Source organism: Macaca fascicularis, chromosome 14, assembly GCF_037993035.2.
Source record: "Macaca fascicularis isolate 582-1 chromosome 14, T2T-MFA8v1.1".
Classification (NCBI taxonomy): domain Eukaryota; kingdom Metazoa; phylum Chordata; class Mammalia; order Primates; family Cercopithecidae; genus Macaca; species Macaca fascicularis.
In genome coordinates, this window is record NC_088388.1 from 82,899,890 (window position 1) to 82,914,075 (window position 14,186).

Sequence of the window (14,186 nt, forward strand, 5' to 3'; positions counted from 1 at the left end):
AGGCATATCATTAAGGACATAGGCATGGGCAAGGACTTCATGACTAAAACACCAAAAGCAATGGCAACAAAAGCCAAAATTGACAAATGGGATCTAATTAAACTAATTAGCAAAAGAAACTATCATCAGAGTGAACAGGCAACCTACAGAATGGGAGAAAATTTTTGCAATCTACTCATCTGACAAAGAGCTAATATCCAGAATCTACAAAGAACTTAAATAAATTTTCAGGAAAAAAAACAAACAACCTCATCAAAAAGTGGGTGAAGGATATGAAGAGACACTTCTCAACAGAAGACATTTATGCAGCCAACAGACACATGAAAAATGCTCATCACCACTCACCATCAGAGAAATGCAAATCAAAACCACAATGAGATACCATCTCACACCAGTTAGAATGGCGATCATTAAAAAGTCAGGAAACCACAGGTGCTGGAGAGGATGTGGAGAAATAGGAACACTTTTACACTGTTGGTGGGAATGTAAACTAGTTCAACCATTGTGGAAGACAGTGTGGCAATTCCTCAAGGATCTAGAACTAGAAATACCATTTGACACAGCCATCTCATTACTGGGTATATACCCAAAGGTTTATAAATCATGCTGCTATAAAGACACATGCACACATATATTTATTGCAGCACTATTCACAATATCAAAGACTTGGAACCAACCCAAATGTCCATCAATGACAGACTGGATTAAGAAAATGTTTCACATATACACCATGGAATACTATGCAGCTGTAAAAAAGGATGAGTTCATGTCATTTGCAGGGACATGGATGAAGTTGGAAACCATAATTCTCAGCAAACTATTGCAAGAACAGAAAACCAAACACCGCATGTTCTCACTCATAGGTGGGAATTGAACAATGAGAAAACCTGGACACAGGAAGGGGATTATCACACACCGGGGCCTGTCATGGGGTGGGAAGAGTGGGGAGGGATAGCATTAGGAGATATACCTAATGTAAATGACAAGTTAATGGGTGCATCACACCAACATGGCACATGTATACATATGTAACAAACCTGTACGTTGTGCACATGTACCCTAGAACTTAAAGTATAATAATAATAATAATAATACTCTGCTATCATATTATTAGAGTTACACAGTTATTACTGGAGGAAAATCTATAATTCAATTTTGGCTGTTCTTGAAGTTCATTAGTCCCCTAGGCATTACAGGATGAAAGTGCATGAAGAAGAATTAAAGATTGTTTGCAAGTCCCCTTAGTAGCTGATTTTGAACCTACCAAGCAGAAAGGTAGGGTCTAAAGACAGTAATAATGTGAGAAAGCAGATGTGTTGTTAGAAAGAACTTGGGTCTTGAGGACGTGTGAATTTCTACTTGTTGACCTAGGGAAAGAGAGAGGACTCCATGGCATTCCACGGAAGAGGTCTCACTGTGGGCTAAAGCAAGAACATGAGATACATTAGGGTGCCTTTTACAGAGGATGGAAAGAAGAAACCAACAGTATATGTATAGGTGAGAACTCAGGGGAGACAACTAGCATTGTGGAGCTATGATTTACAGCAGAAGGTCTTTGATCAGAGGTTCATGGGTGCTCTTGACCTGTTGGACACTGGCAGCTGCCTGAGGCCTCGATGGCCAAGGCATTCACTCACAGTTATCCTGATTTCCTACAGTTACCATCCCCATTCTTCCTGTGGTAATTCTTTAACTTCAGGGTTTTAAAAGGTAGATCATCTTCTGAGAAAGATTTGTTGCTCCTGAAACTGTTAATGCTGCTCAACAACAACAAAAAAGTCCATGTCTGTCTTTTTTGTTTCTCTGCTAGGAAAAGTGCCTGAATTAGAGGCTGTTTTTATGGGTCACAAGAATCCCAGAGGAAAAGGTTTCAGTATGAAAACCAGGGCAGGGAACCTGGCCAGCACAGGAACAGAGCTGCTGTGGAAGATAGAAAGTGAAATAAAGTCCCTGCCTGAGGCAAGAGGCCCCAGCTGACCATGGGTCCCACATGGCAACTGTCAAAGGGCAGAGTGGGGATCTCAGTGCTGTAACATGAGACTCCCCTCTGTGAAGTCACAACCCAAGGTGGAAAAATCAAGGTTAAAAAAAAAAAGTCTTTGTAAAAGAAATTGAAGGCTTCTCATCTTGCCTCTGCCAGACACTGCCCAGTTCCTAGAAGTCTAGCCTCAACATGGAGCTCCAGTGTGGACAAGAGTGGGAAAGGAGATATATATCCGACATAACATCTCTCAAAGCAATTGGGACAGTGACATAGGTGAGAAGAGTAAGGAAGTTCTTGTAAGTGAGGAGATTTCTACGGGAAAACAATAAGGAAAGCGTTGTATTGTAAAAGTGTGGAAATGGTTGTCTAGGACATCTCATGATTCACCAACAGGCCCTATAAGGAGGGAAAGGATAATCACAGAACTCTTGCAATTATAATTGTAGAAATCTGGTAGAGGCTCTATTTTATATTTCATAGCTGCTTTCCTCATGTCAAGTGTAGCTTAGGGTCTACAGGTACCATAGGCTCTGTACTATTCCACTGATAGTGAGAATAGTAAGAACTTACCAAGTAAGTGGTCAGATAGAAAGGAAAACCAGGCTACTGTCTGTCCTTCAGGTTTCCCATGCAGAGTCTCTGAATACCCAGCATTCAATAAATACAAATCTATATATAGCTATGGAAAAAATCAGGCTGTATCCAAAATAAATAAGGCAGAAGCTGATTAAAATTCATATGTATTTGAAATACGCTATCCATAATAAATTTCTAGACCTTTTATTTTCTTTATTTTCTTTTTTCACATTACAGGTGGCTGTTGACTATATCCACAAAAGAAATTCTCTAGGTCCAGTGGTCCCTAAATCTTCTAAGAACAGGGGTCAGCCACATCTGGATTACATATCCTCAGAAGTGCTAACCTTATAATACGAATTTAATGCTTATTTGGGGTCTGAGTGACAGTTTCCTCATCTGGAAAATATAGAGGTCGGACTAAATTGTTTAGTCCAATCTTTGTACCCATCCATCTCCGAACTTACATTAACATCTAGTTATTTTTTCCCATAAGGTTGATGGAATAATATCTTTGCAATTATGCCAGGGGCATAGGAAAGAAAACAGAGCATGAATTAGATGAATTTGAAGGAGATCTAAATAACACAGAGAAATAAAATTCTCATTTCGTATCCTGATATCCATCTTCATTTGGGTCAATTTATTCTGTTAGGTAGGTTGCTCAAAAGAACACTTGGTCACAGGGATGAGCTAGGACTGAAATCTAGTCTGAATGCTGTTCGCCATGCCACAGGCCCTGGCACAGTGTGTCCTCCAGCCAGAAGAAGGGGAGCCTTTGTAAAATTTGGACAAAGGCTTTGGCTGCTTAGCAGTGGCCCAGTATACCCTCTCCTTTTAAACACAAGCCATAAAATTCCTCTTTACCCTCTAAGGTATTCATTTTGTCTGGAATAGAGTTATCTTAAGTTTTAGTGTTCAATTTGGAACACACATACCTACTGACTTTAAAACTCCTCTTCCAGAGATCCTTTAAACCTCATATGAGCTGGGGGTCTACAGAACCAAATTAAAGGGTTGATATGGAAGGTTTATTTTCTCTTCTCTGAGAGGCAGATTTTAATGTCTTAATTAAAATAAAATTCTGCATTCTAAAATATTTAGATATTTATATAAATAAAGGCAGGTTTGCACAGCCCTTCCCCCATACGGCCAACCCTACCATTCATCTCCCTTCACAATTCAGTGGACTTGCTATTAAGCTATGAATGGAAACAGTCTTTTATAACAGTCCTTTGAAAAAAATTCATTCTCACCTCAGGTATCTATCTGAGGTGAGGTATCTATCTGGGGGGGTCATAATACATCATCTCACATATACAAATATAATGATAGCTAACATTTATGGAACTCTTCATATTTATCAGGTACTGTTTTCAGCACTTTATATAAAACCTCTTGAAATCCTGATAGGTACCCCGTGAGATTGATACTACAATAATTGCTACCTTATAGAAAAGTCCCTTGCTCAAGTTTACATAGCTAGAAAGTTGTGGTGGCAAAATTCAAACCCTAATATTTTGTGTCTAGAGTCTAGTTTCTTAACTATATATTCATTGCTTGTCTATCTATCTCTCTATCTATCTTCATATCATATCAATCAGTCATCTGTTGATATATCACCTATCTACTAAAGAGATTTGACTATTGTTCAATGGGGTATACTTTTCTCTGAAGCAGAATTCAATACTTGAAGAATTACTACTGTAATATTCACTGAATATTTATTAAGCACATTTAAAAACACAGATTCTAGCACCAGCCGAGTTAGGTTCAGATTCTACCCATGTGACCTTAGAAAGATTAGTTAACTGTTTCATCACCTGTAAAATGGGATAATAATGATACATACCTCCCTGGGTTCCTGTGGAGATTAATGAGTTAACTTGTATAAAGTGCTGCTGAGTAGGCAACAAGACGATAAATAGTGATTGTTGTAATCATTATCCTCATAGTTGCCATCATCATCATCATCTGTATTGTCATTGTCACTATTAGTACTACATGCCAGGTACCATTTTTGGCACGTGGAATAAAACAATAAATAAAACAAAACTTCTGCTCTAATAAAATTAATATTCTAAGTATAAGTTCTGATGACCTCATTTCCAACTATCTCATCTCATTGTTTCCATTTGTTTCTCAAACCATGTACTGTAATATTTATATAAAATTGGGATGATCATAGCTACCCCATAAGTTGTTATAGGTTAAAATGAATTTGTACATATAAAACTTCTGAAATAGCGCATAGCACCTAAAGGCACTCAATACACAGCAGTGGTTTTAATTAATATCTGTGCAATGGGTGTTACGGTTTAACGTCACTGTCTCGATTTTGAGTCCTACAATTTGTTGACTATGGTGATTTTTGCATAGCATTTTCTCATAGGTAGTTTCCTTTACAAAGGAATGCTTTTGAAGTTGTGCTTATTCTGTTTTCTTATTGCCACCCAACAATTTGATGGTTACTAAAGTAAATACAAAGATTGCTCCCAAAACACAAACAGACATACTAAAACTAATAGAAAATGTTTACATCATCTCAGATAGAGATATTATCTCACTTTTAATTTTTTTAAAGCTGATCAATTAAATTTGGATTGTTTTATCACAGAGTTATTTGAACATCACCAATCTGGTTTCACTTCCCAGCTCTGTCATCTCAAGGTATTTAACCCTCATGAAGCCTCCTGAGTCTACCTGCCTGGGTTGTTGTGCAGAGTAAATAAGAGCTTTCAAAACAGGGTAAGTTCCCTGTTTTCTGTTGTCCTTTAAACTACAAAATTTTAACTGTGCTTTTAAAACAATTCTTGAATTCTTAATGAAAGAACATTTGCCCCCTAGTACCAATAAACAGTGAGGGACAACAGTGAATGCTGTAAATTTAAGAAACTGTCTATTGAGATAATGCATTAATTTAAAATCAAGGGGTATTTCTTTCCATGTAAACCCTTTCATAGATTGCATTGCAGAGGAAATAGGCTATAAAACCAAATGCAGCAAGAGTGGCCTCTGTCACTCTGGGAGTCAATTTAATTCTTCTTATTTTCCTTAATTCATATTGGGTTTAGTGATCACCTACTTCAAAAAGGCAGTGACAGCCTTTGAAAAATAAGCTACTACATAAACTTAGAAAGGGGCTACGCCTTGTGAGTCATTCCCAGAGGGCTGCCTCTCTTGGTTTTAATTAAAAGTGAAATAAAGCATTCTTTAAGATTATATCAGCTTTTTAAGGGCATAAGAAGGTCAATGGTTTGTAAGCATCTTCTTTCTGTTTCTAATGGTGCTGTTTCCCAGATTGAATCATGTGAACAAGGCTCAAATTTCCTTTCAGAGTCTACAGATTTGTGGCAGAGTGGATGTAGGAAGTGGGGCACAGAGTGAGAAGCTACAATGTACAGAGTGAACGTGATTAAGGCTCCGTGAGAAGATGAGCTTGGATGTGAGAATGCCTTGGGTACAGCCCAGATTCCTCCAATTGCTAGATCAAAACACACACTTTGCAAAATTATTGAGATTATTAGAAACAATAAAGTACCTATGTAAAATGCCTGGCTACTAATCTGTGCACCATAAAGTGGCTGTTATTTTGTCCACATTCCTGAGAAGAAACATGTAAGGCAAAAATACCACTACACGAGTAGATAAAAAAGAAAAATATCTCATATAAGTACACAATCACATATGGGATTAGACACATGCCGCCTTTTACAGGGAGCCTATAAATGTAATAATAAAAGGAAAAATATGTGACATTGATTACGATGACAAGAAGGATGGCTGTTAAGAATGATAGAAGGTCTCAGCCCAAACAGCTTTCTTATGACCTCAGGGGATTTGCCTGAGCTGATAAACATTTTCTACCTGATTTGTGATAGCAATAGAAATAAATATACATGAATTCAAGGCTTTAAAATAGAATACACATATGGGAACAATTAATAATGACTAATGTGGCTAGTGCCTAGATGAAAATTCATTTGCTCAATTTCCCTTGATCATCACAACAATCCTATGAGGGAAACAGCACAGATGCAATTATTCTTCTCATTTTCTGATGAGGGAATTGAGGCTCTGAGGGTGGTAACATGTTTAGCTAAAATGCACGTGATTAGTATGGCCAAATGGAAGGCTTCAGACCTAGATAGTTTGGGCACAATCCTTAGCTCCTCTGTGACCTCACATTGCCACTACCTCAAACAAGGGACCTGATATATTTTGCCTCCCTTCCCTCCCATTGTTTTCTAAAGAGTTTTATGTTTAAGTGTATTTACTGTGGACAAGAGTGCTCATTCTGTCAAACAGGAGCAAAGAATCACCCTGCAGTGAATATCCCAAGCTAGAAAATTCTTCCCCGAGTCAGTCACCAAGTACCACCTGTTCTATTTAATAAATAATTCTGAATCCATTTGTACCTCCCTATCTCGATAGTCTCAGTTCAGTTCTTCATTATTTACCCTGCTCTATAATATAATACTAACTAGTTTCCCTGCATTCAAACTTTTCCGACACAGGTGGCAGAGTGATCTTTTTAAAAATGCAAAGCAGATTGTCTCTTTGCTCAGCTTTAAAACCTTCAACAGCTCCCCACTGCCTATAGGATAAAGTACAAAATCCTCAGCTTGGTAAGTAAGGTCTTCTATGATACATAGCTGCCTTTTTCTCCAACCTTATCACCCACCCAATAGCCCTCAGCCACACAGGTAGTCTGGTAGTCCCAGAAGGCATTGTGTGCTTTTATATACCACGATACTTAACTTTTTCCTATTTCTTTTACTTGGAACACGTTTCTTCCTTAATCCTACTGATAAACTCAGTGTCTTCATGATAATGCCCAGAAAAACAAGGGCAGAGTTAGGTAATTCCTCCTATGTTTACCTTTAGAGACTTACATGCACTTCTATTACAGATTAGTTTTGGAATTTATATTTGATTTTGTATTTACAGACTTTGAAACAGTTAAAACATTAAAGGCCCAGTAAATTTTCTGCCATTCTGCAAGGAAAGAAAGCTTGCCAAAGATAAGTTTTAGTATTCAATTTGGAACACACATACCTGCTGACTTTAAAAACCCATTTAAGGGATCCTATAACTTTATATGTGCTGATAATCTACAGAACTGAATTAAAGGGTTATAATGGAAGGTTTATTTTCTCTTCTCTGAGAAGTAAATTTTGAAGCCTTGATGAAAACAAAATGGCATGTTGTAAAATATGTAGATCTCTATAAAAATACAGGCAGGCTTGCATAGCCCTTCCCCCATACTGCCAACCCTACCATTCATTTCCCTTCACAATTCACTGGACTCACTATTAAGCTATGAATGGAAACAGTCTTTTATAACAGTTCTTTAATAAAAATAAAAAATCATTCTCACCTCAGCCTGAGATATTATTCAGGGGCTCACCATAACTCTGGCATATGATTGAGGTCTTACAAAATAAAGATCTCGCTCTGCATCCCCAAACTCAGAATGGCTTGAGGCTGCCAACATTATGATTTCTACAAAGGTGGTAAATTATAAATGTGGATTCTCTGAGCCCAGCAGAGAATAGTTAGACGTTAGACTTGCAGATGGACCTATGGGAAGATGAATGTGCATTTTCTATAGGTAATGCTTCTTATAAATGATTAGAAATTGATGGCTAGGAGTGGATGGGGCCATTTCTTTGTGTATGTTCATGCCTCTGCAGAAGGGACAGTTGAAGGTCATATTTGCTTCCAACACTATCACTTGTAATAATTTGATTTTAGTTATGCTCAATTAAGTAAGCAGGACGCCCTTAGGTTAAGGCTGTCTCCACACTCAGAGTTTCCACATAACAATCTGAAACCTAACTTAGAAGCGTTATACACAGTAGAGTTTCAGAGAGTCACAAGCAGCCGGGTTTCAGCCAGTTTCAGGCAGCCAACTCATCACCCCATGCCCAAATAAAGCAGATGCCTAGCTGTAGCCCATCAGGTGATTTCTCTACTTTGCTTCTGTGTACAGGCTATAAAAGGCTGCCTCTCAAACTGCTCAGTAGAGCTCTCTAAACCTCTTCTGCTTCTGAGTGCTGCCTGACTCATGCATCGTTCTTTGCTCAGATAAACTCTGTTACATTTAATTCCTCTAAATTTGTTATTTTAACAGCTACCTAGAGATCAGGTGCATTGGAGAAACTGAGGCCTTTTAGCAAGATATATATCACATAGTAAGTAATTCTGCATTTATATGTCTGTGAGATACTTAAGGGGAGAGACCATGTTTTTTTCACCTTTGAATCCCTAACATTAAGGATGATGCCTGGTACCTAGCTGAAGTCCCATGAATATATATCCTTCAGTGAGTGAAGATGTTTCATGATGATATAGTGCTTCACAGTTCATTTCCCATCCAAAACCTGCCAGTATATCTTAATTAGCCTTCATCTGGTTTATCTCAGCCTCTGTTATCAACTGCAAAATAGCAATAATTAGGACCGTTTATGTAAAAGGACAAATAAACATGTGCCATAAATATTGAAAAAGCAGCCAAGAATACTATTCTCCTTGCCCTAGAAATATCAAAAGCTGAATAACTTATTCTCCCTAAGTAGAAAAACCAATTACAACATCAAAAATTACTTTTTTTTTTCAAAGAAAAAGAGATGTACTAGATAAGCAAGAGTCCCACAGAAATCCCTTTTATTTTTCAAATTTTAGTTTGATTTCAGGCTCTGCACATTTCTTGTTTCTGCAAGCATTAAAAAGTCAATTCCTCCAAACATAATCTGCAGCCATAGACACCGTGCCAAGTAATTTACAGTGCTTTCCTAAGAAAAACTAACAACTTCTCTGTTTCCTTTTAAATGGTCTTACAGAAGTAAATTGTATATACAATTAATTCATCCCTGAATGTTTGCTATTAATTCAAAGAACTGAGATCTTGGGTATTCCCACTGAAGCTCAGAAAATACAGAAAACTGACTCAGGTTGCTTTTGCTGACTCACCTTTATTCTTCTAAATGTGGATTAGGAATTAAACTAATGCAAATGTAAGGATGGTTTCACATGCTAACTTTCCCAGAGCTAGTGCATATTCTAATCTGAAGCCGTAATTGCTGTATCAATATGTGCATGTTTCTGGAAAAGACTTCAGGAATTTTTCAAAAGCTCTGAACAAAATATACATCATTAACTACTGCATCCTAAAAATCAGGCATTTCTTCAACATTTTTGGCTGTCTTCTTCAGCTTGCGCCTTTGTAAAAGGTTGTCCTATTATAGTAGCATCTTGCACATTGTTGTTGATTCTTGATAAGTATTAGCTAAATAAATTAATACATACATTTTTATAATATCTTTTTTAGGGCAAAAGATCCTAGAATATTTTTATTTAACCATGAGTGGTAGTAAGACATAGACCTGTGAAACAGTAGATTGGGTTCTACAACATTACTAGAGTTAGATAAGGGTTTGTCTATCTAATTCTAAGTTCTCATCTACTTCTGAGGGTCTATATGTTATTCAAGAACACAGAGAACAGCACACGGGTAATGGTGTCAAAAACGGAACCAGAATATTTTTACTTTGCCCCTGAATTATTGGCTACATTTCAAGATACAGTGGCTTGGAGAGGTATTTCCCTTTAGAAAAATAAATAATATCTGAAATGAATTACGGAGTCTTCATGAAGAATTGATGGGTGCCTAATGGATTTATAATGTAGACAATCACCATAGACATAGTTTATGGTGAAAGTACAACACAAAGTGAGTTCTAGTTATTATTTGTTTCTATGCATGAATTCATTCATTCATGAAGTAGTTTTATGTACCTACTAAGAACTAGGTAAAGCACAGCTTGAACTTTGACTTGTTCTCAAACAGGTATCAGTTTGCTTGTTTGCAGATTTTATTTCTATGTTTATGTATTCATCCAATAATCCTGAGCTCCTGCTAGCCAGATACTGTACTAAGTGTTAGGAATATAGCAGTGCACAAAATAAACACAATTCTACTCATTGAGCTTACAGTGTAGAGGGTGATACAGGCATTTAGTTTGAAAATCACATAAATAAATGTACAATTATAAATTGATTCTTATGAAAAATAGAAAGAAAATATATAATAGGGGGCCTGATTTTCTGTTTCAGAGAGCTTCTCTGAAGACGTGCAATTTAAACTTGGATCTAAGATGACCAGAAGTTAATGAGGCAAAGTGTAAAAAGAGCTTTTCAATTCCAGGGAAAAGCGTATGTGAAACGCTTGAGACTAGAAGAGATTTAGTGCATTTTGTGAATAAAAAGAAGGCCAACATGAATAGTGTGGTTAGCAAAGTGAAATGAGGTATCCAAAAGGCAGGCAGGGGCTAGGTCATGCAGAGCCCAGATGCTATGTTAATGACTTCGCATTGCATCCTAATGCAAAAGGAGATCTGATCTGTATTTTTTACAGATCACTTTGGTTGCATTGAGAATAAGCCTGGAGGTCAACAGTGGAAACGGTGAGAACAATTAAGAATCTACTATAGGTGGGAGATGATGGGGTCTTGGATTAAAGTGGTGGAAATAGTAGTAAAGCAAAGTGAATAAATCTGAGATATTTTGGAGGTAGAATCAACAGGTCTTGAAGATGAATTGAATGGTGGATGTGAGGGAAAACAAGGTAGTAAGGATGACTCTCAAGTTTTTGGCCTAAACAATATGGTAGATGTATGTGCCATTTACTAAGCTGAGGAAGTATGGAGGAGGAGCAAAGTGGGGTGAAATTAAGATTTTTGGTATCAATGCACTGGTAGTGACAAGGCCATTAAAATAGCTGTCAGTGTGTTTTTGTGTTTTTATGACTGTTTTTCTACAAAGATAAGATAAAGAATAAGATAATGGAAAAAGAAAAAAGGCGAAGGAAGGGGACCAAAATAGAATAAATTGAAAATAGAATTCTCAAAAAGGGGAATGATGGATGGGGGTTGGGGCCTGGTGCATATCAGAATTAGACAGGGTGTGTCATTTGAAAAAAAAAATTCAACATTGTATTATAATGTTTTTATTTGAAAAACAAATAACTCTATTGTATTCATGATACAGATGACAGAAAGCAAGCTGAAAAGAATCATATCTGGTAGGTTCACATAGAGGTAAACTCTTATCGGCTACTTACTGGTGAATTTTTCAGAAGGGATGCTTCAAAATCCCCAGTGGAGTGGAAGGAAACCAATGTAACTTTTACATTAATAAAAAAGGAACACAGGATAAAAAGAAAAAAAAAATATTTACTGACACAGAGCCAGAAGAAGGGAAGGTATATGAGAAGTCAGGGTAATGATAGAGAAAGGATAGAAAAAGAGAAATGGGTGGAAATTTTTTTCCAGTGAGTGAAAATGGCTAATGGTCTGCCAGGTCAGTCATCATCTGGGTTGGAATCCCAGCTCTGTCACTTACTAGTGGATGATCTTGGGCAAGTCAGGTAACTTATCAAGTCTCAATTCCTCATTTGCAAAACAAAGATAATTATAACATCTACCTCATAAAGTTATTATGAGTATTCAAATACATAATTCATAAGAAGTATTTAACAAAATGCCTGGCACAGAAGAGCTCAATAAATCTGAGCTACCCTTCTGTAGCTGACTATAGGTACATAATTACTAGCAAGTCATTACAGGTATGTGGCTCTTCTCACTTCCTTAGGGCTATGGTGACTTTGACCTTTTAGCTTTAAAATGGCAGAGTTCATTGTATCAAAGAAATAGTTTTAATGATTTGTTAAAAATGTAGGTGGATTTAATATTTATAGAGTATTCTGAAATATTATTAGACTTTAATTATTGCAAATTAATAAAAATGCCCTAGCTGATTTACATAGTGAAAAATGTGTTTTCTCATTTATTTCTGGAAATGTTAGATGTAATTTAAAACTTGTGATTCAACTCTCCTAGATAGAACAGTAATTGACTTCTAAACTTATTCTTTCAAAATATCAAAAAATAAAGATGATGTTCTTAGCAGACCCTCTTGATATATCCATCTTCTCTCTGAATCATTCTAAAGAATCATTCTAAAGGCTGTATTTTCTCAGTCCTAACAATATTATGAAGATATTCCTGTCTGAAAACATTATATAGACACCCCATTTTGTGTAGGAACGTTACAATTGGGATCTCTGTTTAGACTGAATTGGAATTACCTTGTGGAACACTGAATTCTATTTTTCTTGCTTTCCTCTCTCTCCAACTCAGGCTACTATGAAAAGATGAGGTCTTTTTTGTTATTTTCATATATATGCTTTGGAACACTAACACAGAATTGTGTTCAACTTTCAGACTTAGACTAATTTCTTTACAAAGTTGTTGAAAGACTCAAAACATTCTAAGGTCAAATTTGGACTCCACATTTATTGGCAAGATCATACTGAGGGCAATGCCTTTAACCACTCTGAACGTCTATTTCTTTAAATAGGCTGGGAGCAGTAAATACAAGAATATATATATATGTATACATCTAGCATGATAACATAATATAAACATTAATTTTATGTTCTGTGTAGTAAGATGGAACCAAGTAATTCTATAGTTTTTGACAAGTTGCTTAATACCTTAAGGACTCAGTTAAATGGTGATATTAATCTAATATTTTAGTTAAAATATTAAATGGTGATAATAGTACATATTTCTTAGGCCACGTTATGCCTGGAGCAGAGTAAGCACTTATTAAATATTATTTTAAAATATTCAACAAATGTTATCTTTCATCCTTCTGTATGAATGAAATGTTGTTAAATTCCAAAATTAATTGTTCTAGAAAAGTATAATTAATACCTTATTAAAATGTATAGGAACCAGGAATATGTGGAGCATCCTGTGATCATGTCTAAGTGCTCTGTGATCACTCCAGGGAACAAAACAAAACAAAAAGGCAATGTTCTTAATTTCTCCCATTGCACCAAGGGAACAGCAGAACATCTCTCCAACTTGGGGAAGATGTTTAGTGCAAGAGAAGTGAGCAGAGGCAGATTCTACCCATTCATTCTTGTGGAAGCACATGCAGTTCGAGAAGATGAAGTGAGGAAGCGCATGCAGTACCTGGTCATCTCAGAGTCAGGGAGCAGGCCTAGGTGGTAGTGGGAATAGGGAGCTGAGAGAAGGAAGCTTTTGTCACACTCAACAGGGGAATAGTGCCTGGGAGAAGCAGGCTTATCACATAGTTTGTTCACAGTGCTGTAAACAGGTTCCGGAGGCCTGGTGATACAAGAGGAAGAGAAAGATATGCATGGTTAGTATATACAAGGAACATGTGTGCAACCAGTAGCATTTCACCATATGCAAAAGTAAAAACGATGCCATTTTTCTTGATTTGTTATTAGAAGAAACCCAATTTTTCCACTTGTAACTTTTCTTATAATAAAGACTTTATTCCTCAGACTTTTTTGTGGGTAAGTACGGCCCAATGAAAATGTTCAGTCCTATGTGATTTGAGTGCTCTGAAGTGTTCGGTGAACTGGAATAGCTGCTTATAAGGAAGCTCATTTAGCTGGAATTCTTGAAATTTTGTTTTCTCACATTTCCTCCCTTTACTCATCTGGAACCCAGACGTGATGGGTAGAGCTTCACTGGTCATCTAAGACCATGAAGCAAATTTGAGGATAAAGCCAAAAAATACACAT

General features: G+C 36.7%; 1 protein-coding gene across 40 annotated transcripts in view; it reads right to left on the reverse strand.

The window, feature by feature from the left end:
• DLG2 (discs large MAGUK scaffold protein 2) overlaps window positions 1-14,186 on the reverse strand; it is a 2,233,585-nt gene that overhangs the window by 462,372 nt on the left and 1,757,027 nt on the right. For all 40 annotated transcript variants that reach the window (XR_012423578.1, XM_045370161.3, XM_065528807.2 and 37 more), the window contains one exon: window positions 13,606-13,761. Coding sequence is in view for 39 of the 40 variants with exons in the window: in XM_045370161.3 (XP_045226096.1) it covers window positions 13,606-13,761 (156 nt within the window). In the remaining variant the exon portion in view is untranslated. The remainder of the gene's footprint in view (window positions 1-13,605; window positions 13,762-14,186) is intronic.